Consider the following 27,022-nt stretch of genomic DNA (forward strand, 5'->3'; position numbering starts at 1 on the left):
ACAGGGCGTGCTGTTATAGGAAAATAACAAATGATGGGGTGGTGTGAAGTCACTGTTACCATTCTGAAGTTCATTATTTTCTAATAACAGCACATCACAATGGGTTTTAATCCTCTTATGCCAATGGTAAATGGTCTGCACTTATATAGCGCTTTTATCCAAAGCGCTTTACACTGTGTCTCATTCACCCATTCACATGCACACTCACACACACCAATGGTAGCAGAGCTGCCATGCAAGACTCTAACTTGCCATCAGGAACTTGGGGTTCAGTGTCTTGCCCAAGGACACTTCGGCATGTGGAGTCACGTGGGACGAGAATCGAACCGCCAACCCTACGATTAGTGGATAACCCGCTCTACCACCTGAGCCACAGCCGCCCAATGATTTGCCAATGATTACCAAAAAAAAATACATTTATATCCATTACTCAAATACTATGTTTATCCATTTCAGACAGCAACAAATGGTGCAACTTGAAACTGTTGAAAATTTTTTTGAAGATTGAAGGTCAGCTAATCAAATGTGGGAATGTGAAGCACCACTATGAAACCAAACATAACCACTTCAATTTGAGTTACAGACATGAACTAATCACTAATGGTTAAGCATTAAATCAGTGACATTTACCTTCCTGCAGGTTTCATCTTTAACCAAAATCTAACATACCTGTTTTAGTTGATTAAAAACTTCTTAAGGCAATCATTAGATGGTGAATTAGGCGCGATTGTGATTGGAGCTAAAGCCTTCAGGAAGGTCGATCTCCAGGAACAGGGTTGGTGACCATTGATTTAAAGGGTAAATGTTCACCATTTATTCATTGTTGTTGCTTATATGGACCTTTTCTAAGCAAGGAATTGTATGTACCTGGATCCTAACAAATGCATAATGAATTCATATGAATATTTGTGAGTAATATTATCCTGGTCATAATGCCCAAATTGTCGACAACGTAAAACATTTGTTTGTTTTCTTTCACGGCAAACCAAATATGCACGTATAGATGACATAAAGCTTTTAATTTCAGCACTTTCACTGTCTGGATAAAACAGAAGGGTACCAATAGTTTTGACCATGTCTGTATATAATTTATACATGTAAATATTGTGCAATATTCATAGAGTAAAGACTTCCTCATTTAAGAAAAAAAACAAAAATTATATATATATATATATATATATATATATATATATACTTAATACATTAAAGAATATAACAGGGAGCTGAAATGATCAATAAGGTGCTACACAAACAACAAGACAGAAAATTCTAGCACAGTTTTTAATCCTATTGAGTCTTGAGTCTTTTACCAAACACGGATTGACCTCCTGGGTTAGAAAACATAAACACTGCTGAGAATGAAAGTGTGTGTGTAAATGGTCCTCCCATGAGGAAGCAGAAGGTTTCCTGAACTAAAACCACACATCACTAGGTAGGAAGTTATGTTTGTACAACTCCCCTTATTACATAAGAACTATTTTACACAACTCAGCAAGCACACTATAATAGAAAGCAAGAAACAAGATACAAATACAATATGGAGGATTGTGTACCAAAATACTTAATGTATATATATGACTTTTGATGTACAAAACATTTACAAAAAATATCAAATAGATTCTCCTCCTCCTCCTCATCATCTTTTCTCTTTGCAATCCTCCAGGTCTGGATTATATCAAAATAAGAGGTATAAGCCTGTGCAACACAGCAGGTCCCAAAAGTGTGACTGGTTAAGGCTCGAAAACTGTTACAAACTTAAGCAAAGATCCAATTAGAATTATAATCTGAATGTGGTGATGATTATAGATTATAGAAGTCCATTTAGCAGCAGCTCTGATATTTCTGCATAACTGTATTGAACTGATCTTAGGTCAGCAGTAGAACACTGAGAATATTGTGCGTCTTTGTTTCATTGATAATGCCAGTCCGGCTCACAGCTCTGTCTTCTCATTTACATTTACATTTACGACATTTGGCAGACGCCCTTATCCAGAGAGACTTACATTTATCTCATTATACAACGGAGCAGTTGAGGCTTAAGGGCCTTGCTCAAGGGCCCAGCAGTGGCAGCTTGGCAGTGCTGGAAATTTAAACTCACGACTTTCCGATCAGTAGCCCAACGTCTTAACCACTGAGTTACCACTGCCCTTGTTTTTCCCGTCTGTCCGGCTGAATTCTGTGAGAGATTTTGCTTGGCTGCTCGGGTGTATGTACAGAAGCATGCAGTATTCTCTCTAGGACTGGTGTACGATCAAGCTCAGCCAGTAGTCAGCTCTGTGTGTGTAGGCGGCTCCAGCGTCTCTGCGATCTCAGCTAGCTCATCCAGCACCTCGGTGAATGATGGCCTCCGGAATGCCTCTATCTGAATATTTGACAGTGAAATATATTAAGATATGCAGGTGATGCGAACAATTCTACACTGGAGAAAGGAAAATGATGTTCATATTCTACTGTTTTATAGACTTTACTGAGCCAAACAGTTGCTTTTGAGGTGACTGCATGATGATTCAGGAATAAATTTTGCACGTTAACTGGAGATTATAAGCTTTTATTTATTTATTTATTTATTTATTTATTTATTTATTTATTTATTTATTTTTTAAGTATTTACTTGTTGAGAATTAGGTCCAGCACAAAACATAAGAAGCCAATGTGAAACCCAGAACATGTCTTGACTGGGGTAAGGGGAACATTGTGTACATTATATTGTTTAATCTCTTATTCAAATTTCCAGGCTTTAACTGTGTATATATATCATGCAATGACAAAATGACTTTTTTTGAATCCAAAGTTTATTTATGAAAAGACAAATAAATACAGTATATCTATACACTTATATTTGACTACTGTCATTCAGAGTAATTGTTCATATTGCACTTCTAAATGTTCAAATGTTATTTTTTTCTTTACGTTCTTTTTTATTTATCTATTTATTTATTTATTTTTATTATAACTAAGATTACTTAGTTATATTCCTTTGAAACTCCTTGACCTGTATATGATTTGATTGAACAGGGTTTGCAGTAATTAGGCCTGGTTGTATCTAGTCTAGCTGAACCACATTATGAATGCAGTTTCATAGATTTGGGGAATTACTAACTGGGGGGGGGGGCAAATACATTTTCACACAGGCCCAGTTGGTATTGGATAACCTTTTTTGCTTCAATAAATAACATTATCATTTAAAAACTGTATTTCGTGTTTGCTCAGGCTGCCTTTGCTTTATCTTAGATTTTGTTTTCATTTCTGAAGTAACTTAGAAAAATGAAATGAGGATGGGGCAAATACTTTTTCACAGCACTGTATGTGTTATGAAGACCTGGTACATACCAAACAGCAGTTAGATGCCAGGTCGAGTACACGCTGTGGACATCCAGGAGCCATCTTCTTGAATGCAGAAGCATCCAAGCCGTAGTCCTGACACACACACACACACGCGCACACATAAAAGTATTAAAAGGTGAGAAAATGTAGCAGTAAGGTCAGACCGAAAATATCAATCACAGACATATTAATTATATGTATATATACATTCATACATATATGCTATATTTGAACCCTTACAGTGTTTGACCATGGTTATATTTATATGTTTACCTGAGTTCTTGGAAGTATTTCTGGATCTGCTGGGACTCTGGCCAGGATTTCGCACAATACTATCCCAAAGGAGAACACATCGACCTAATTATAACACAAAAGCCAAATCAACCTTAAGAACAGCATGCTAGAGACAAGCACAATGACTCATAAAGTGAGTTTAAGTTCCCTTCTCAAAGTGATTTGCTGGTGATGTTGTAAATGTGCAGTGGTTATTACATGAACAGTTTTATTTTTAGGAATGTTTGTCATCACCTTGCGGTCGTAAGGTTCCCCACGCAGCATCTCTGGTGCCATCCAGAATGCTGAACCAACCAGAGACAGCTTCCTGTCTTTGGCAGGAAGTTCGACTACTTCCCTGGCCAAACCAAAGTCTGTGACCAAAGCCTCCCTGCCTCGGGCAGTCACCCTTATCAAACAGTTCTGTAAAAGAAAAGCAAATGAGAGATCAGTAGGAGGAAAAAAAAAATCAAAATGGTTTAAATATAGCTGTACATAGAAGTATTATTGCATACTACAGTACAGTATGTCTCAGTTTGCAGGATGTAGAATAAATATTGAAAGATTAAAGTGGAAAGTTTTTTAGCCTTAAATATTGAATTACTCTGGTGATGATGGATATGATATTTAGATTTAGATAGGTTCTTGGAATTGGATGATAATATTGTCTTAATCAGGAAATCCATGTAATTAAACAGTAAAAGTCACTTTTAACCTCCTTAATTTCCAGCGTAGCACTTATTTTGAGCCAGAAGAGGGCAGTGTAAGCCAACGTCCCATCTCTACACACTCTCAGTCTCGTATATACACACAATAGGCTAACATGATGTTGATTTCAAATCTGTGGTCTTTCCATTGTTGTAGCTCAAGGTTAAAAATAAAAATATTTTTTAGGTGTACAAGAAAAAAAATATGAAATCAGAACAATAAAAGCTGTCAAGGAGTATAGCGGTCATGGCCTTAACAGTAACTCTACTTTGCATCAGGCCACTTCATACAGTCATGTCCTATTACTTACATACCTATTCCTATTACATATACAGTATATTATGTAATCAAATATGAATACATTATTCAGAATGAACAGATAATGTGTTAATTCATGCTAAAACCATCTGTGGCTGGGAGCCAAGGGAGCCAATTAGGCCATACTCTCTAGGTGGGAGGGATGGCATACGCTCTCTCCCTTGTCAATCAGAATGACACTAGCCAATCATGAGCGTCTGTGAGCTCACGTATGCGGAAGAAGCAAACAGCCCTCTGATTACTTTAAGTGTGTTATGCTGCCCTGTGACGTGACATGAACAGCAGTTTAAAATAATGAGGTTGGCTGGTTTCATAGGAAGCACATGTTAGCCTTCACCCTTCCTGGTTCGTTGCTGTTATGATAGGAGAGAGCTGGCTGGTCAGCAGAAACTGGCAGGTGATCAAATTGGGGAGAAAATTCTTGCCACGAAGGTATACAGGGCATCTAGAGGATTGGGACGCCATGGGATGAAACAAAAACTTTAATGAACAGTCATATATCAAGTCTGCAGGACTAAAGAAAGGCTGTATTAATTAACAAGAATGTGCTGTGCAAGCGATGTATTTTCAGCATCCTTATTGACTGCCTGGTCAGGGTTCTGGTGTCTTAAATTAGGCTAGTAGTGTGTACGTTTTGATAAATAGAACCATCTAAACTTGTTAGAAAATATCACTGGGGCAAAATCTTCCTGCTTCAATTCTGAATACAGATACAGACATGGTTCAAACCCATGGTTTAGCCAAAAATGATCAGATATAGGTCATTTGCTTGCCAGTGTAAATGAAATCCAGTAAAAGAGCAGAACTAATGCTTTAAAGAGAAGTGCATCACTGATCGCTATAACAGAACTCCTACACGCTCTTTCCGCCAGCCTGGTTCAATGAAATCTGCCATCTTCACTCTCTCAACTGCATGAATTATTCAATCCTGATGCTGTGTTCCTCCATGGGGTCTCACTACCCATCACCCCTCTGGTTTATCCTCTATGTCCCTGGGCTTCCCGAGGGCATATTAGCAGCCTCTAACTAAGCCCTGTTTTTTGCATGCTCTATTAAAGGCCTGTCTAGACACATGACTCACTTGAGGTTTCTGACTCAAGATCAGTAGTGACGCTTCTTTCCATGCCTGATGACTTTAAATCATGTAAAAAAAAAATAAATTAAAAAAACCCCCACCTGACCATAGTAGTGTGGCACAGATGCTGGCATGAGTGTAAGGGGAACTGTAGTCCTGTTTGAAGTAGGTTAAACACATGCCAATGAGATTTTTTGGGGCAACAGGTGCTGGTAAACAGGCCAGACGTGGAGCTCAGCATCTGGACTGCATTAGTGTATCCAGATTGCCTCTGATTATGTGAGTACTTTGGGAATCTGGCCTGTAGCCTCCCAAGTGCTAAATTTAGTTTGAGTCCTTGCCAGGTGTGAGACCTTTATGTAGTGTCTTGCAATATTGAGCACAGAATGGTGGGTTTGGAAGACAAAAAAAAACAGTGAGGGAAGAACTTCAGGGAATTGATTAAAGAGTCATCATGATACTATGACACAAAGCACCACATGGAACTGGTTTGTAACTCATTCATTGTTAACAGGCTGAAGGTTTTTCACAAGCGGAAGCTATTGTACATTTCGTTTTGTGTGCATTATTGCTGAAAGTGAGAAAATAGGCATGGACCTGCACCAGGAGAATCTGATGAATACTCATACTGTACAGATGTAACCAAATACAAAATACGTTCTTCAGAAAGAACAGATAATGTGTCCTAAATGGATACAAATATGAATAGGAGGTGCGCTATTTATTTTTGTCTTGAAAAGAAAGCTTGCCACAAATGCTTACAGGGCATACAGAGATTTTTACAGCTCATGAGACAAAGAAAGACCACAAGCCTATGTTAACACTGCATTTACACCATTCATTCTCTCATCCTTAGTAACAGCCTGGTCAGGGTTCAGGTGGTTTAAATTAGACTACATGTTTTTATCTATTGGGAAATACAACCAACTAAATTTGTTAGAAAATGTTGCAGGCAGATACAAACAGAAACAATAACTGGGAGTTGTATTTAAAAACAGTCCTGCACACATCTCAGTTAAAGAACAAACAAACAAACAAACAACTTCTGGTTTACGACACACCCACGTTGGATTTAAATCCAGATACAGATACAAATATTTAGGTAACAGTAACAGATACAGCTAGTGGGTTTACGTTACACCCCACACATACTGGTACTCACGCGTTACATAAGGACGTAAAAACTAAAGTTTTTAAAAAAAGAAGTAACAGCTGTCTTTTGCTCCAAAAGTCCCACTGGAAACATGGGCTAATGGGAGCTTTGAGGAAGAAAGTGCTGATAAATGGATTTCTCTCTGAGCTCAGCATCTGGCCTGCATTACAGCCTCCAGCATGACTGTTATTTTACTATTTCCAGATGCAGTGGCCTCTGATTATGTGAGTACTTGGGGAATCTTCCAGCCTTTGATTCAGGAATCACGGACCAAACAAGAGAGAATCTGAGTTACCTCATCAAACCAATGCATAATGGTTATATAATATAATATAATCAGTCATAAACATCACTGGATATTGCAGCAACATAATATCATGTAGGGACAATAATATGGTTATGTCACACAAGCCTACTGTTGATTCTTTTCCTATAAGAGTAAATATGTTATACATGCTTATGTAGTGTAGGTATCATGTAGCCTTATGAACTTCACCCTTGGATGATGTGTTAAGAAAAAATTTAGTGCTATTTTGTTTGAAATCCCTTAACTAGACATATTATTTGAAATAGAACACATTGTCTTGCCAGTGTTAGATTCATAACTCCCTTTTCTAATTGTTAAGCTTTTATTACACTGCAGTTTCGGACTTTGGAAATATTAAGGTCAGTCACTTCAGAAATCAGACACAACCTGTGTGCTTCAGCATGGCTGTGGTTTGTTTTTTTTTTTTATGCCAAGGGAAACCAGAGTTCACATATTTCACAGGCTGGCACAAGTTTATGCAACTGCACAGAGCTATGTGTGAAAGGCGCCTATTCATTGTGGTAGCTGGTGTGTCGGACATCACAGTGCTGTGTGTGAGCTCAGTTTTGTTCCCTGCTGCTCAATTGTTCTTATCTAAATGGCTGACAAATGGGTCGCTGATCTCACCCGAGGGCAGCGTAAACATGAAAAGAGCGTGTGGGTGCGTGAGGCTGGACTATACACTCAGCAAGCCTTATGCATTTTCAGATGATATGGAAACGGCTGTGTTTGTGTGTGTGTATGTTTTTGTGCATGAGAGAGCGAGAGAGAGAGAAAGAGACAACGTATGAGAGTGGGAGTGAGTGTATTAGCATAAGAATGGCCTGGCCTTGTTGATTTAACTCTGCTGTTCATCACTAGAGGCTTGGTGAGCACTTGTGGGAATCCTGGCAACTAATGACCCTCGGACACACACACACACACACACACACACACACACACACATTGCCTCTCTAGTGCTGGGCAATACAAAGCTCAGATATGAATATTGGCTCTGTGCCATGGATTTCTATAAAAAGCATTATGAATAAACAAAAACAGTTAGAATTTAGGAAAGAAAGAAAAAAGAAGAGGTATTGTTTGCTCTAAGGCTTGCCTTGGAATTGAGATCTCTGTGGTAGATGTTCTTGTAGTGGAGGTAGATCATTCCTCTGGTGATGTCTGAGGACAGGTCCACTTTCTCCCTCCAGCACAAAGGAACATCTTTCCGAGCTAGCAGTTCCTCCAGACAGCCTCCGCTAACATACTACACACACATCCGCAAATGAAGGCAGACAAACTGGTAAAAAAATTGTTTAGGGCAAGAAGGTGCTAAAAACCTGTGTACAGGACTTGAAATCAACTCTGTGACTCACAGAAAGTGTCACTTTCTGGCATATTTGTCTAGTAAAAATAAATAAATACAGACTTCTAAATGTGGAAAAGAGTGTTGTTGCTTCTTAACTTGGTCATTAGTTAGCATGGTTTTCAATTGTCGGATGAGGTTTATTCTGTCACTGTTCTATCTGATCCGTTCACTACAGTACATGTTGCATGTTGCCATATTTGTCTAACAGAGCTTCTGTAAAATGAGAGCGGATAAACTGTATAAGCAATCCCAAATTGCATATTCAGCTATCAGCTGGTACAAAAGCAGTGCTATAACATAACCCACCAATTGCAAATCTGCCTTGCCACATCCTACCTCCTATTGGTTAAAGTTTACAGCTTAACATTATGCAACTAAGCACCTATCAGATAACAGCTTCACAGAAGGAAAGACTTTTAAACGTACATGGCAAAATCTGTAGCAGTGTCAGAGAGAGACATCAGGTGTATGAGGTGACAAATGTGCAGTCAGACACATAATATAGGAGAAAATAACTAACAGAGACATGGACCTCACCTCTAGAATGGGATACAGCTTGTCTTCTTTCACACAGATACCAAGATACCTGAAACAATGACGGAAAAGGAGAAATAATCACGTGTGCCCTATATTAATGCTGACTATAGTACGGATTATAATCCTTATGCTTTATGCTTTGTCTAGGTGCCTCTGTTTCAAAAAACAAAACCAGTACACCTACAACTACAGCTGACAGTAACTCAAATAACCAACTCTTTACAACCATGGGGAGCAGAAAAGCATCTCAGAATTCACAACAAGTTAAACGAAGTGGGCTACGACAAGAGAAGGCCACATTGGGCTCCAGTCCTCTCAGCCAAGTACAGGAATCTGAAGCTACAGTGGGCACAGGCTCACCAAACCTGGACAGGCGAACATTGGGAAGAATATTGCCTGGTCTATTTCCAATCTTCAACAATCCACTAAACTGCTGCTCACTGGATTTTTGTTTGTTTGTTTGTTTTTCGCACCACGCAATGTAAACCCCAGAGACTGTTGTGTGTGGAAATCCTAGGAGATCAGCAGTTTCTGAAATACTCCCACCAGCCTGTCTGGCATCAACAACCAGGCCATGATCAAGGTCAGTGAGATCACATTTTTTTTTTTGTGAGTTTAAGCATTGTGCTGCTGCGACACGACTGGCTGGTGTGCTAATTGCAGGAATGACCATTTGTACAGTTGTTCCTGTTCAAGTGGCTGGAGGACGTACTTAAAAACATGTTTCATTCATGATATTTTTGATATACAGTGAAAGATCGAACTGCAGTATAATCTCCAGAAAGCACTGTGAAGCACGTTAAATGCATAACAGCCTGATAAACTGTGTGCAAAGTACACCTGGTACCAGGTAACTGTAGAGCTGTGACACCGAAGAGTCTTGTGCTTTCATAACGCACAGGAACAAACCACTTTTAGATTGCTTAGACAAATAAAATGCCCCATGATGTCATGTTGCCTCTGACTCGATACCGGCAGTACTCAACGTCACAGGCTCTGTTTGTTCACATGTATCAGTAACTTGGATACAATGAAGTCAGATGAATAAAAAGTATTAGTGTGTACCTCTGTTCTGGGTTATGATTAAGATCAACCAAAAACAAACAAAAAACAGATTGTATTGTATTATAATAATGATAATGAGTCATTATCGATCACATACAGTACAGTGAAATTCTTTTCTTTGCATACCCCAGCATGTCAGGAAGCTGGGGTCAGAGCACCGGGTCAGCCATGATGCAGTGCCCCTGGAGCAGAGAGGGTTAAGGGCCTTGCTCAATGGCCCAATTGTGGCAGAATGGCAGCGCTGGGGCTTGAATCCCATGACCTTCTGATCAGTAACCCAGAGCCTTAATCGCCAAGCCACCACTTTCCCACCAGTATATAAAGCAGTCCAGGTACTGATGAAATCAGGAAAGGTCTAACTGGATGGAAGGATCGCCTTGCATGCGAAACATCCAGGGCAGGGTTAACACTTTTAAAGAGGGACAGTTACCTGACTATGTTGGGGTGAGAAAGTTTCTGTAAGAGGCTGATTTCTCGGACAATGCTGTCCTGGTCCACGTCATTTTTATAAATCTTCACCACCATCACCTTGCGCGTGTTGTTGTGCATCACCTGAAAGGCAGGACACACAAAACCAGGATGTCGGGATACAAATAGCACAATGAGTAAAGAAATCACATATGTAAATTATATATTTACATATCAAAGGACTTCAGTCCCACACTTTAAACTTCTCTCAAGCCCCACCCTCAAAACACAAACACATGGCAGCTGGACTGACAAAAACAATGTTATAAAATTTATAATTTATAAATAATGGAGATACACTTTATGTTCGTGTCAAACATCAGAATCAGGGAGAAAAAAATCTGATCTCAGAGTGTTTGATTGTGGCATGGTTGTTAGTGCCAAACGGCCTTGTTTTGAGCATGTCAAAAACTCCTGGAATTTTCATGCACAACAGTATAAAGTGTAAATAGTGCAAAAAAAAAAAAACCCAACAACCATCAAGGTTATAATGGCTACATCTAGCATGATATTGCACCATGTAGCAAAGCACAAGTCATCTCGAACTGGTCCGGTGCCTTTAATTGCCTTCTAAGTCACCAGATCTGAATCTAGTAGAGCACTTTTTGGATGAGGTAGCTGAAAATTCTGCAGCAACTATGTGACACAATCATATCAACATTGACCAAAATCTTAAAGGAATGTTTCCAACAGCTTGTGGAATCCATGCTATGATGAAATTAGGCTGAGAGCAAAGTCGGGTCCTCCCCAGTACTAGTATGGTATTCCTAATAAAGTGGCCACTGAGTGTAAAACTAAGTACTTACCCATTATGTAACCCATTGTTGGACTGTAGAACCTACCTAATCATTTTACACAAGTTGCTATGTACTTGAATACTCAACATGCAAGTACTCTAATAACCTAGATATTATTACATGTTTAATACCATCTAGTTCCTCTACAGAGAAATAAAGCAACCTATATTTTTCTCTTACATCCAATGGTAAGTGCATGCATAAAATTGTTGCTGTGATATAGTTTTCAACCAAAATTGTCATATACATGTCTAATTTTTTTCAATCCATTAGAATTCCATAGGCTCTACTTAAGTGGGAACTATCTGAGAGAAACCACCAAACATCCCAACATCTGTGACACCGCACGGCCTTTTCTTACCTTATAGACTTTGGAGAAGAAGCCGCTCCCAATAAGTTCATGGCTGAAGTTCTCCCAGAACTCGAGTTTCCTCACGGCTGTGCGCAGCTTCTGCCAGCGGTCCACGTGGTAATATGCATCTGATGACTCGCTGTACAGCGTTGGACTGCTCGGTTCAGACGACACATCCACTTCACACATCCTGTGGATCTGAGCTACAACACAGATGTTGTAAAGAGGACATTAAACCTGTACACGGTGCACAGACTAGACTAAAAAATAAAACCTGTTCATGTGTGTGCTCTTTTTGACCAAAATTGGATTTTTCAGCCTATTACATACTTTGACAGGTCTACTTCAAGAAAACACCAATATATTTCCCCCAAAATCATGTATATTGCCTAGGTTTCCTGTAAATCTCACATTAAGGTAGATGAGAATTCAGGGAAAACATCTGTCAGCTATGAATAAAACCAGGTATAAAGATAGACATAGTTTTCATGGTCATATTTATTATTTTAGGCTTTTATTTATTTCATGTAAAAGTAAAAGCAAATTCTGTCAATATATAGTATATATTCAGTCAATATAGTATATATTCTGATTGGTCAGAACGTGTTGAGTAATTGTCTATAACGCCGTGCATAAAAATCAACAGATTTTAAAAAGAAAGATGTATAAACATGTATGAACATGCTGAATCTTCCTGTTAGGAGCTGTTAATTGAACATTTATGGAAGAAGTCTCAGGTGTCAGTGCTTGGTAACAGTCAGTTTTCAGAGCCTTCAGGACGGAGGACATTTCCAGTCATATAATGCATTTTCTGGTTTCTTTGTAACAAAAAAACAAACAAAAAACTTTTTTTTGTCTTATTAACTTCAAGAGAGAAAAAATGAGAAGCTGGCAAGAGACTGAGGTTTCGTGGTTGTTCCAGAACATTAAATATTACTATAAAGAGTTAAAAGTGTGAATAAATACCAAATTGTAATCAAGGACAAATTACTGTAATGTAAGAGGAATGAAACACTTCAGGACATCCCGTTATTGTAAAATAATCAACTTCAGGTTGTTGACAGTCACTCCGCTTCATCACTCCATCATTGATAAGTCCCCGTTACAGCACTCCCCTATGTGTATTATGCTTCACTTATAGCGTTTGCTTTTACACAGTTTGTTGGTATTGTTCAGTTAAATTGGAATGAAATAGAATTTTTGAATGTTTTAGGAAACCAGACTTTAAAATGCTAGAACTTTACTTCTGTTTACATGCGAAAGAGAAACATATCACAATTCAACACAGTAGTCTGTAGTATCCATCCATTTTCCATACTGCTTATCCTACACAGGGTCGCAGTCGAGCCTGGAACCTATCCCAGGAGACTTGGGGCACAAGAAGGGTGACACCCTGGACGGGGTGCCAACCCATTGCAGAACACAATCGCACACACATACACACTATGGAAAATTTGGCAATGCCAATCAGACTGCAATGCACGTCTTTGGACGGGACGGGAGGAAACCAGAGTACCCAGAGGAATCCCCCAAAGCACAGGGCAGGGCACGCAAACCGCACAAACAGGGCAAAGGCGGGAATCAAACCCCCAACCCCAGAGGTGCTAGGCAAATACGCTAACCACCAAGCCACTGTCAGTTTGTAGTATATATTCGGAAAAACTCTCAAAATTTCACCATGTGAATTGTTTTCCAAGGCCACCGCACATCAAGTTTGTGCTTATGAATGAAGTCACTTTTTGTGGTTGTAATAATTGATGATAGCAAAACCTACGTGTCCTTAAGAAAGATTAACAGCTAATATTTGAGCTTTTACATCCCATACTACTCTGTGATGTCTGAACTACTTCACATCAAGAGCACCAGCCTGAATAAGCAACATATTAATAAAGCAAACCTGAAGCTTGGTCTGAACAGTTAATCATAACCAACACACAGACACTTCATTCATGTAGGTGGAAGTGTGGGCTGATGAAAGTGAAAGCCTGATTTTGATGTCAGGAGTGCTCAATTAGCTTTATATATATAATATATATATCAGAGCTGTGTGGAACAAAATGTTGGAGGATAAATAATGAAATCTTAAAATGGTGATGAGGAGAGCTCTGAACAGGTTCACATTCAATGGGCTTTCAATCACTACAGTCAAAGGTAGGGGTGGTCAAATTTAGACCTCAAATTTAGCAAGATTGATAACCAAATTTCTGGCTCAAATGAATGAAAGGAAACAATAAAATGTTAATAGTGAAATATCCATGATGTGACTGCTTAGAGTTTCTGGTGCTAATTTGTTAGTTGGTGCTGTATTTTCTTGATTGCTGTGAGAGGTTAGCGGTTATCTGTTGTGCTGATGTCACAGGAAGGCAATGTTACAGTAGTGTTTAACAGACAAAACAAATTCGACATTATCCAAACAAAAGGGATGACAGTCAGGTTTCGCTGTTAGTTTCTACAAACAAAAGCTTCCGTTTCACTTATCATTTTCTAGCAACGTTCAACATGAGAAATCCAACATAGAAGTAGTGGAGACGTTGGACTCCAAGATATACAAGTTATACTAGGTCAGCTTTGGAAGCTGATCAGTTTGAGCAGAGGGAATAGATGAGGAAGTGAGAGACCCGGACAGACTAAAGGGTTAAAGCACTGCTGCACTGCTGTCTTTAGGTAGAGATGAAGCAAGAATAACTATCAGCAGGTAGTCAAATGGCATTGTGGGTCATTTAGAAATTTATTAAGCAAAGAAAATAAACCAATACGTTGATAAAGATGTTTAAACTAAAATGGTCGACTTCAAGGTTTTTTGGATGCCGTTGAAGATCACATGTTGATTATAAAGGTTATTATGCAACACGTTCTGTGTGGCCTTTTCCTTTACAAATCTACAATGATTAACAAGAACTCCAAGAAGTGGCACCAGGGTTACCAGGTCTAAAGAGCTCAATGGTTAATAAAAGCAAAACTCAAAATTTGCAACTCCCCAAATCATTTTCTTACACAGTTTTAAAATCCTTTTCAAATTGAACACAATATTTACAAATTACACCAAGCATTTTTAATTAATCGGTTATTTAAAACACTGTCTTACTCTGTCGCTGGCTTGGCTTTGAGACTGACTTCCACTCGGTTTTGGCTGACAGACTTTATTTATGCTAAGGGAAAAATAGTGTAAAGTAGACTTTTGGTTACAAGCGTTAAATCTACAACTCGCACCAGATGGTCCCGCGGCATGTGGACAATATTCCTACTACAATCTAGCATGTTCAGTATTACTCACATTGATTGGCAGGAGATAGTGCTGGTTCATGCACATGTTTATTCTGCAGGTGATATGAGTACACATGGCTGGAGTCATTAGTGTCATGGGGAAGGCAGTTACAGTGAAGAGCTCACAGCTGGGGAAAACTACAGACTGACACACTTACACAAGTGGCCTGATTTTGTGGTTGCGGCCAAATGATCTACTGCTGTTTCATCAGGACAGTAGCACATACACACGCACATGCACACACACACACGCACACACACACACACACACACACACACACACACACACAAACACACACAAACACACACAAACACACACACACCTATACAGCCTCAATGTAGAAAACACTTACAGTGCAGCTGTAGGACTGTCATGGTTTCTCACACGTTCTCTACAACATGATCTCTCTCTCTCTCTCTCTCTCTCTCTCTCTCTCTCTCTCTCTCTCTCACTTTCTCTGTCTGTCTGTCTGTCTTTTTCTGATTTCTTTCTACCCGTCTCTCTTATTTTCCCTCTTTGTCTTTCTGTCTCTCTTGCTCTTTGTATTTGTCTCTCTCTCTGTATTCTGTCTCTCTCGCTCTCTGTTTTTCTCTCACTATTCATTTATCTCTGTATCTGTGTTTCTCTTACTGTCTCTTTCTCTTATTTCTCTTACTCTCTCCTCTCTGACTATCTCTATCTGTCTGTCTCTCTCTCTCCTCTCTCTCTCTTCTCAGGCACAAACCCACCCACAGACAGACATGCCAGAAGTGTTAAAAAAACAAACAAACACAGCTAATAATACTAATAAGTTCCTTGTTCCCTCGTGCACAAATGTTTTCTTTGCAGTACATTCTCTATGTACATGCAAGATGATGTCAGAGTTTATTAAAGGTTTTAAACATTTCTGGATCAGATTTTGTATCTGCTCATCCCTGACATGAACCAGCAGGACCTGACCCATGCATCTATATAATGTAACGTATGTCATTTAGAAGAGCTAGTCCACCTCGCAGCATGTTTTTAGCATGTGAGAGAGCCTAAACATTGTTTCTGGGTTTACCATGCAATACCTGACACATTTTTAAAAAAAAGAAATGACACAGAAATACAACTTCCTGGAGAAGACGAGTTATTAAATCAAAATGTGACGTTATCCGTCATCCATCCGCAAAGATGTTTTACAGCATTACGTTTTACGAATAGTTTTTAAGTTGGTCTTGGCAGGAATTTACCAAGTCACACAAGTGAGCAAATTCCAGCACAGTGAGTCGCCTGCTCCTGCTCTAAAACCGCAGTTTACTAACTAAATAGTAACTTCTTCATACAGGGTTGCTGAGATCTACTACTGCTAATCTACTACTACTACTTTTATTCTTATTTTTCTATTCCTATTGTATATATATCTTTTAGACATTTTTTTTCAATTCTATTCCTATTTAATATGTATTCTTTCCTATTTGTTTTTTTGTGTAAAAAAAAAAAAAGCTGCTGTAATGAGGGAATTTCCCCAGTGTGAGATCAATAAAGTTTATCTTATCTTATCTTATCTTATCTGTATATGTGTGATAATTATGAGTCCAATCTTTTGTAAATATGAACTTCCCTGAGACATGGTGGCACTGTGCTGTCTGGCTTTATAAAGTCTCTCCCTATTAACTATTCTCATGATTACCACAGTGTTTTTTTTTTGTAATCCCTGTTTGGTATTCATACATATATATGTTTATTTCATGCCATAGTGCTGTTGAATGCTTGATTCTGATTGATCACGAGGTGTTGACATAGCAACGGATTAAAATGACATGTTGACATGGTGAAGTTATCTTTAATAAAATTGCTTATGCACTGAGTCTCCAGTGTCAGTAATTAACAGTCAGAGGAAACGCTGTAACTTTATGTGGCAGTATGGTGTATTGTATGGTGTATTGTTCTTTAATTAGAAAAATGTTAACCGTGGCAATTCATTCTTGTATAACACTTCAGGGAATGCTGTTTGAGAAATACTCATCTTCAGGGTGGTAATCATAACTCCGGTTCATGTCGAGCCCCCTCACACCGCCTCGTCGTTGATTATTTTCCTATAAGTATTCAGTTATTTTCTACCCTGAGTGCAAAATACCATCGTTACTGAGGGACTGAAGAAAAAAAGAAGGAGTGGATAGATGACAGCAGGCATGCATAATGTTTACAAGTCAAGCTTAGCGTCCAGTCATGTAAAAGCATGGCGTCACGAGAAAGATGTGCCGATTTCACAGATACATGAGAGACAGTAAAGCGTCTGTACACAACTCTGACATTCCAGTAACTCATGCTGAGAGAAGACAGAAATGACCGTGTCAGTAATGACCGCACCGTTTCTCCTCTAGCTCAAGCAACAAATGTTTGTCCAAATATTTGCTTGAAATAATAGCTCACACATCACATACGCATGAATATCTCACAAACCGTGCAAATGTCTGTTAATTTGTGTATACAAGATTTGCTCTCGTGTTGATTTTGCAGTGTGATAAAGGTGAATTTCCTTTAATGCTGATCTAATGGGATATTTGGATGTGTCTTATGGGGAGAACATTAGAGAAACATTTTCCTTGTATTTTCCCTTTTTTTTTTATAACAATACTAATAATGTACTGTATATAAACTCAACTCTCATTGTGCATACTGTATCAGATAACTGTACATAACACTGTGAATTTAATGTACCTATACATACTATTTATTGATATTATCTTTATTCTTTTAGTCCAAAAGTTATGTCAGAACTAACACAGGAAAAGTTCCTCATATTCAGACCTGCTTAAGTCAATTTTACCAGTGTCTAGGGATAGAAAATAAGGACCAAAGACAGTTTTTAATTTTTACTTTGCTGGCAAATGTAATATAAAGCAAGAGATAATTTATTAATTATAAAACAAACATACAATAATATATGAAAGAGACGGTGGCAAGTATTGAAATAAACATGTAATAGGAAATTACTATATCCGCAATATATGAATACTCCTACATGAATAATCCTAGTTGCAATTATCACATTAATGACATTAATTACTGCAAATTTTGTTTAATGTAACAATATGGTTTATAAAATAGCACTTGATATAAAATAGCACACCTATCATTGTTCTCTTTTGTAAAATATCACATGAAGCTTTTGATTTATTCATTCATTCATGAAGTTTTGATCGCTATTTTGATTTGTCAAATTAGATAAATAAAATAAAAATATAAATAAAATATATATTAATTAAGTAACTTGACTCTGAATACCCTATTGATGCATATTTGTGTCATTTATTCTTTTTATTATTGGAAATTGCAATCCTGACAAGGGTGAAGCGGTTACTAAAGATGAATGAATGAATGAATGAATGATAACCTGGGCGTTTACAGAGTTAATGTGGAAATGGAGATCAGATTGTGTGGCATGGTTTAGACCAGATGTATTTGAGAAAGCTTTGGCAAAGGACTCAATGTTCTCCCCCTCACATTCTCTCCCACTTCAGCTCTACAGAATAGGGCAAACCAGTGGGCAACATGACATTCCTAACAACTGTGGTAAACTTCTGTCTCTCTGTTTCTGGGTATGTTTACATCAAGCAGATGCTCCAAGACAATGGCTTCATCTGAAAACAATGTGCATTTTGTCATTACATGACATGTAATTATGCTGCCACTTTTAGTTTAGATATGAACCAATATTGATGCACAGAGAAGGCAAAGAGGAACAACAGTCCAAAATAATCTGAGAGTGAAATGGCTAAAATATTGTTGACACCTGACCATCATACCCGTATGTGGTTCTTCCCCAAACTGTTACCACAAGGTTGGAAGCAAACAATTGGATAGGATGTCTTTTATGGAACTAAGGGGCCCAAACCTGTTCCAGCATGACAATGCCCCTGTACACGAGTGCATAAAGACATGGTTTGCCAAGGTCTTCTCAGAAGATTGGAGGTTATTATAACGGCAAACGGGGGGACTCTGGATCTCTGGAGTGGGATGTTCAAAAAGCACATATGGGTGTGATAGTCATTGCAGGATTGAAGTGCAGAGCTAATTTCAGATTAAACGTATGATGCGATCGTAGTCATAAAAACCAGGCAAGAACTGCTGCACTGTACTGTTGGTAACATTAGCATATAGCTAACGAGGTAGGTAACTGATAGTATATGAGTTAGCATTTGTCAGACGGTAGAAATAAGTGGGATTTCAGTCTCAGAGACTGGATTTGTCATTCTGGCAATTCAATTTATTTAAGAGTAGCCAAAAATATCAGAATATAACATAAAAAACAAGATTTTTTTTGTTTTTTAACACCTCCCAAAACATGGTGGTAAGTGGATTTGGCTAAGCTAGGTGTGGATGTGTCTCTTTGGTTCCCTGTGATGGACTGGCATCCCATCCAGAGTGTATTCCTTTCTCACACCACGCATTCCCGGCTTCGATAGGCTTTGAAAAAACCATGACCCTGACCATGATAAAGCAATTACTGAAGAAGACTTACTTCAGTATTTTTCAGTATATTTGCGTGTCATTGAGGCTATATATTGTCAGTTTTGCACAGTGGTAATGAGCCAAATACCAAACTAAATCACAATTAGCCATCATGGAGGAGATCCCAATAAAAAAAAAACACTAAATGTTACTATACTATTATACTATGTATGATAGAGGTACTTTTAAACATTTCCGCTCAAATTGATAAATCTCATATCAGATGCTTGTTTCTATCTGTACAACCGAACAGCAACAATTCCTGCGGGTTCCCCCTTCTTCTACTTGATTAACACACTCACACGTCATGCACTTCCTCAATATGCTCTTAGCTGCAGAGGCATTTACAGCAGCCAGCTCTTAACTCACTACTCTTTCCAACACAGAGAAGCATTTCTCTCATTCCCACAAAGCCTCCTTTTAAAGCTGCCTGTCCTGTTAACAACAACATGAGCAGCCAAACATCCCCATTAGGGATCAATGGTGTGCTAAATGCTTTCTGCTCCTGAGAGTCACGCTGAGTCTGTAGAACTGGAGCGAGGCCTAAGGTGGAGAAAGGTCGCACAATGACGTGCGATTACAACATACAGTACCTGAGTAGTATTCCACTTTCACATGCTTACGAATTTGTGGTAGTGAACTAGAAACGCGAACCAAAAAAAGTTGAAGTAGTATCAATGGGAACTGGTGCGTCTTCCTCTTATAGACAGAAAGAGAACACAAAGTCAAACGTTTCTATAATAGCTCCTAATCATTTCTTAACCTCTTTGCACACCTTGTGCTTCAATTATTAATCATTATGAGGCAATATAATTCAATTTAATTCAAATACTAACATATTGATGAGTGATGCATCTCTTAATACCCAGCATAAATATAATTTCTTTTCTTTCTTTAAGTTATGCTTTCTGAGTAGTGGACAGACTTTTGGACTATGTTGTACAATTAATTCAAGAGGTCAAATGAAGCCTTATCACATGTTCTCACTGATAATGTAATGCAATGAAAGGTGTATTTGCTAAACCTTGAAAACGCCAAGGATTCAACCATGAGAGAGTGAACACAAAACAGTTTAGAGGTCAGTCCTCATACAAGAATGTGGTAGTATGTGTGTGTGTGTGTGTGTGTGTGTGTAGTGAGATGTGAGGAAAGGGGAAGTGAGACAGTGCATTTTCCTGCCTAATGCTAAAGTACAGGGAAAGGCAGTCCAGGATATCGACAGGGAGGATCTCGCACTCTGACGAGTGAAATACTCCTTACTCCTTACAGGAATTTGCCTTCATTAATTAAGAGCTAGAGCAAACAAATAGGCTACAGTCGTAGAAAAAGGATGAAAGAAGGAATGAGAGAGGATTGAGGAGTGTGTATTTCATGGGTCATTGTAGACTACAGGATCACTGCCACTCTCTGAATTAAGTCACTAGCTTGGTCTCGGTGATGAGGTAAATGGCAGAAAAAAGGGCAAAATTCTCTTAGGTACTGTTCATTTAAAAAAAAACATTACATTACATAAGAGTGGTTTCTAAATAGCTCTCTAAGGTTAACATCAGAGAGGGTATTAAAGAAACAGTGCTGTCATAAAAAAAGACAGGATTTGTAGCTTTTTAAAAAAATAAATTTGCGTCTTCTTTACCAACTGCTTTGAGGTAACTAAAAAAAAACCTATAATGAACTAAAAAAAATCATCTTGATCGGATGATTTTGATTATATATTGCAGGTTGGTGTTGGTGAGTCAAATTCGTCATCACAGAGCACGAGCCATATTTTTCCATAGTATTTTCTCTGTACTATTGTACAACACTGATTCAGGAAAGGTTAAGTATGAGCTCAGGTTGTGATGTCATTAAATTCTCGAACAAGTCAGGTTCAAGAATAAAGGATGAACTGGCACCCAATGGACACTTATAGTGCAGGTATCAGTATGCTACTTTAGATGTCTAGATAAGTTCTGTTATGTATTGAACAAATTTTCAATTGTTATGGTATAGTTATATTTACAATCAAGATGGGACAATGTGAACTAAGCTTACTAGCACTTACTGTAGTATCTAGCCGGCTAGCAATTTGGGATAGTAAGAATACAGTTTCCAAATTACTTCACGGTTACTGATAGCTCATGGTTATATGTAGTAATAGACTATTCCTAGGCCATTTTTAGTAGTTTTTTTGGGCATTAAATAAAGAATAAAACACATGGTGGAGTGGTATTACAGGAAAATAATATATGCCTCAATTTGACAACACATGCTATTGCGGACATCATTGCTATTATATAAAGAGCAGACATAATGCAAACATGCTCTTATAGCTGTTTGTCAGTAACTAACTGCTATATTTCCATCAACAGCAGCATGACAGCGATCTGCTTCCTGGCCCTTTAAATGTGATGCAGGAGACAAACCACACAGGATAAGATGGCTGCAAACCTACTGAGGCAACACTTCTGAGTAACATTAGAAAAGAGCAATGCTGATTGCGCACTTACCATGCAGAATGACACCTACAGTAGTCTGTCTGTCTGTCTGTGTGTGTGTGTGTGTGTGTGTGTGTGTGTGTGTGTTTATTCCAGAAAAGCATATAAAAACTAGTATGGAGTTTGAAGATCTGCAAAGAATACAATATTAAATGATCTTTGGTGAATTGATGTGTTATAAGAGAAATGAAAAATATTTCTACTGGAAAATAATCAACTTCAGGATGTAAAGACCCTCCCCCATCATTAATCATTTTCCTGTTCTTATTATGCCACAGCAATTTGCCAACTATGATATGTTTTATTTATTAAAGAATGATACATACGTTTTTATCCATTTATAGTAACATTTACTATTATGGAACATCCACAAGTGAAGTTCAGACAAATAAGACAAAAGTGCATGTTATAATGATGCAGAAACTGCAGCATAATGCAGAAACTTCTTCTGAAAACTTTCCTGTGTTTGAAAGCTTGAATTTCTAGCTTTAGGCTTTGACTGTTACAAAGTGCTTGCACTAGCACTGGTGACTCTTTCCCAAAAAATGCTAAATAAATATTTTCTCACAGACAGCTTACATTCTGTTTATGTAAAGCCATGGTATGTGTTAATGGTTACTACAGAACAGTAATGGAGTAGAATGAGCGCATTAATATAAACCTTGCTGCTGTCCAGGCCACTGCTATAGAAACTTATCCAACACTTTCTGTCCAATCAGAATTTAATAGTGTTGTGGAATAAGGACAAAATATTATACTTTGAGTATACTGCTCCATACTGTATATATACCTTGAAATATATTAGACAGTGGTCAGGTCTTTAATAATATCTGGTTAAGTATTGTTTAAGGATAGCAGTGAATCATAAAATCTAAATTTGTATTTATAAAATATTATTGTACTGTGTAATGTATTTATAAGAAGCTAATTTTTCCTCCTGTGATATCAAAGTGCAAATTCCAATACTAGTGCATTAATGATTAGCCAATTATACATCATTCAGGAATTTACAAAGATTGGAGTTTCCTTTCATATAAAGGAGAGCTGCAACATCCTACAAGGTATAAAATCAGCAATCAACTTCAATTGTGAGCAATTTAAGTATTTATTACTTACTCCATTTGTTTAATAAGCTATTCACATTCATCTTGAGGCTGGGTGTAGAAACAGTCTGTCAGAGCATTACAGTGTAGGACAGCTGATGGAGTCCTAATGAAAGAGCGCAGAGGAAAAGCAGACACATATGCAGCAATGAACAGGTACACACACACGCACACACACAACCACAGTGTACAAGCAAAGCAACTGTATGCAACAACTGAACACAAGAACAAAGAAGTGCACGATGAAGAATCTGACTAAGGATGAAACCTGACTGCAGTGCTGAACATGAAGGTCTGACTAACATGTGAAGATGTAATTTTCTGTGATTGACACATTTGGTTTAACTCCAGATGACGAATGGCACACCATTACATAATATGGTAAATATGAGCAAAGAAGGCTGTGAAAAATTGTCTTTATTGTTCGACCTTTTGATATTTTGTTGAAAAAAAATCACAAAAATACTCTGCTCTCATGGATATCAAACAATTGCAAACTCAACACAGGTTTATTAAAAAATATATTTTTTAAATATAGGTGTGCGTGACAATTATTGACACCACTATGAATTCATATGAGAAAAATATATTTGAAGTATAGTCCCATTGGTATTTGAATTTTTTTTAGTACACCTAGGTGACTATGAACAGAAAATTGTTCAACCATGACTTCCTGTTTCACAGGGGTATAAGTATGAGGTAACACATAGGCCAAATTCCCTAAGTCACTCATAACGATGGGTAAGACGAAGGAATATAGCTGTGATGTGCGGCAAAAGGTTGTTGAGCTTCACAAAATGGGAAGTGGCTATAAGAAAATAGCACAAGCATTGAAAATGCCCATTTCCTCCATCAGGGCAATAATTATGAAGTTCCAGTCAACTGGAAATGTTATGAATCAACCTGGAACTGAACGTGTGTCTATATTGTCTCAACGCACTGTGAAGAGGATGGTTCAAGTGTCCAAAAAATCTTCAAGGATCACAGCTGGAGAATTGCAGAAGTTAGTTGTGTCTTGGGGTCAGAAAGTCTCCAAAACTACAATCCGAAGTCACCTACATCACCACAAGCTGTTTGGAAGGGTTTCAAGAATAAAGCCTCTACTCTCATCCAAAAACAAACTCAAGCATCTTCAGTTTGCCAGACACTACTGGAACTTCAGATGGGATCGGGTTCTATGGTCAGATAAAACCAAAATAGAGCTTTTTGTCAATAAACACCAGAGGTGGTTTTGGTGCACACAGAGAGGTAGCCATATGGAAAAGTACCTCATGCCTACGGTTAAATATGGTGGTGGATCTTTAATGTTTTGGGGCTGTTTTTCTGCGAGAGGGCCTGGACATTTTGTTAGGATACATGGCATCATGGACTCTATCAAATATCAACAGATATTCAATGGAAACCTGACTGCCTCTGCCAGAAAGCTTCAAATGGGCCGTGGTTGGATCTTCCAGCAGGACAATGATCCAAAACATACATCAAAATCAACACAAAAATGGTTTACTGACCACAAAATCAAGGTCCTGTCATGTCCATCCCAGTCCCCTGACTTGAAACCCATAGAAAATCTGTAGGGTGAACTGAAGAGGAGAGTCCACCACTGTGGACCTTGATATCTGAAGGATCTGGAGAGATTCTGTATGGAGGAATGATCTCAGATCCCTCGCCATGTATTCTCCAACCTCATCAGGCATTATAGGAGAAGACTCAGAGCTGTTATCTTGGCAAAAGGAGGTAGCACAAAGTATTGACTAAAAGAGTGCTAATAATTCTTGCACACCTATATTTAACAACGATATTTTTTTTGATAAACCTGTGTTGTGTTGTGTTTGATATCCATGAGAGCAGAGTATTTTTGTGAATTTTTATAACAAAAGATCAAAAAGTTAAACAATCAAGACATATATAGACATGATATAGTTACATTTATAAAACAACGTCATTCCTTTTATCCCTTTATAGTTATGTTTAATGTTGTGGAGTTACCATGAAGCAATTACATTGCAGTTATAAATTACGTTTAAACGGCTATAAACAGTCCACTTTTTCTTGATGTTCTGTCTATCGTACTGTATGGTTTTAACTATTTCTAAAAAAAATAGTCTAATTACTCAACCTACTTTTAATTATGTGGTTTACCAATTATGACTGATGTTTTTTTAATATTATTATTATTCCTCTTTTACCACATCAACTTGCCAATGCTGACTTTTTTTTTTTATCAGACAATGATACCTCATACTTAAATAATAATAAAAAAAATCCATTTATATTTATATACAATCTTGTGGAATGACCATGAAACAAGTCAGTTAATGTTAGAACTAACATTACAAAGTCATTCCTTTGAAAATGGCAGAAAATGCACTTTTTCCAGGTGTTGTTTTCACAGGAAAAAGACATTATAACCCCAGTATGCCCATTTTTAAACAACTTACTATAACTGATCAACTTTTAAGTCTGTTTTCTAACTGTGATCAAGAATAACACCTAGCCTACATTTTCACTACTTAAAAAAAAATCATGCATTTTGTTCCATAACTATGTAAAAGGAAAACATTTGGGATTAAACGGGTTAAAGAGAGAAACTAAAACAAGTATTCACTTACCGTGAAGTGCAGGTTCAGTGTGTGAAAGATACAGTGTGTTTAAAGCAGCATCGCTTAAACACGTCCACTCATACACACCGACTCTGTCTGTCTTCCTGTCTCTCTCTCTCTCTCCCTCATGCACCACTGCGTGGGCGGGGACAAATATGCTAATGAACATGCGCGTTTGATCGGTTGTCATAGAAACCAGTGGCTGTTAACACCAGGAGAACTCACTCAGTTCAGAGTATTTCTTTCTCAAATGTATTTATTTCACTACTGTTAAATGTAAATGGGATGAAACACACACACACACACACACACACACACACACACACACACACAAAAACATCCTGAATATGTTTTAAAACAAATAAATACATGAATAAATAAATTGTGCATAAATAGCACATTCTCTTTTGGCTTGTGTTCCCTTGCTGTGATGCATCAGTGTTATAGCCACCTGTTCAGATTGACACATACACTGCAGTGCTAATGATTCATCATGCTATTTCTGCCATTTCTAACATTCACAAAGCGAGAGCATGGATGAGACTCACTTATATCATTACAATCTTGCCTGAGTGTTTCTATCAGAAGTGCAAATGATGTGTGTATTCATACATTATACATTAAACATCTCAATCAACCTACATACATTTATCATGAACAAGCCTGAACATGGAACATTGAGTACAGCAGGATTCATAATAATAATAATAATAATAATAATAATAATAATGATAATAATAATAGTAGTAGTAGTAGTAGTAGTATAGTCTCCCTTCTTGCTGTGTACATCCGTTAGAGCTGGGTCCAAACCATGGACTTGGGCACTAGAGGGTGGATAATGATGTTCTATTTGATAGACAGCACTGTACAGAGGATATGAGCTGTCCTGAAGAACGTGATCTTCAATAGTACGTGGATGTTGATATTTCCTGGGATGCAGTGTGTGTATTTTTCCAGTCCTTCCCTCACTATTCCTAGTGCTCCAATGACAACTTGGATCTCTTAGCCTTCATACCCCACATGTAGCTAATCCCTATTTCCTGGTCTTGGAAAGCTTTTCTGTGACTATGCTGATCAGATGGAACATATTGAAGCATGCATATTATTATTATTATTATTATTGTTATTATTATTATTATCTATTAATATGAATCTCTATATTAGGAAGTCGCAGTAATGGTAGTGTTCAATTTACTCTTTCTTACGTATTGCATCTTGTATTGATTTACCATTTGATGAAACGATCATAGGTGTTTAAATGAAGTCCAAGTGCCACCTACAGGCCTATTAGGTGAAGTGCAGGCTGTTGCTAAAGGTCAAGAACACAAAATGTGAAATGGAATTCATTACATTGCCACTATTTATAATTATGCAAT

The 27,022-nt window shown here is 37.9% G+C and overlaps 1 protein-coding gene across 3 annotated transcripts; it reads right to left on the reverse strand.

Annotated features, from left to right (window-relative positions):
* Positions 1-1,190: 1,190 nt before the first annotated feature.
* Positions 1,191-26,951, reverse strand: zgc:162952 (PKc_LIMK_like_unk domain-containing protein). Of its 3 annotated transcripts, XM_053610434.1 has the most exons (10): positions 25,656-25,734; positions 23,060-23,152; positions 11,735-11,928; positions 10,539-10,660; positions 9,044-9,092; positions 8,255-8,404; positions 3,853-4,020; positions 3,598-3,681; positions 3,331-3,417; positions 1,191-2,362 (listed from the first exon to the last, which is right to left on the reverse strand). In XM_053610434.1, the coding sequence occupies exons 2-10, from the start codon at positions 23,088-23,090 to the stop codon at positions 2,258-2,260; spliced, it is 990 nt and encodes a 329-aa protein (XP_053466409.1). In that variant the 5' UTR covers positions 23,091-23,152; positions 25,656-25,734; the 3' UTR covers positions 1,191-2,257. The 3 variants fall into 3 exon arrangements, with proteins under 3 accessions (XP_053466409.1, XP_053466408.1, XP_053466410.1); XM_053610433.1 differs by lacking the exon at positions 23,060-23,152 and having other exon boundaries at positions 25,656-26,951; XM_053610435.1 differs by lacking the exon at positions 25,656-25,734 and having other exon boundaries at positions 23,060-24,881.
* Between the last annotated feature and the right edge of the window lie 71 nt (positions 26,952-27,022).

The sequence above is a fragment of the Ictalurus furcatus genome, chromosome 22, assembly GCF_023375685.1.
Source record: "Ictalurus furcatus strain D&B chromosome 22, Billie_1.0, whole genome shotgun sequence".
NCBI lineage: Eukaryota > Metazoa > Chordata > Actinopteri > Siluriformes > Ictaluridae > Ictalurus > Ictalurus furcatus.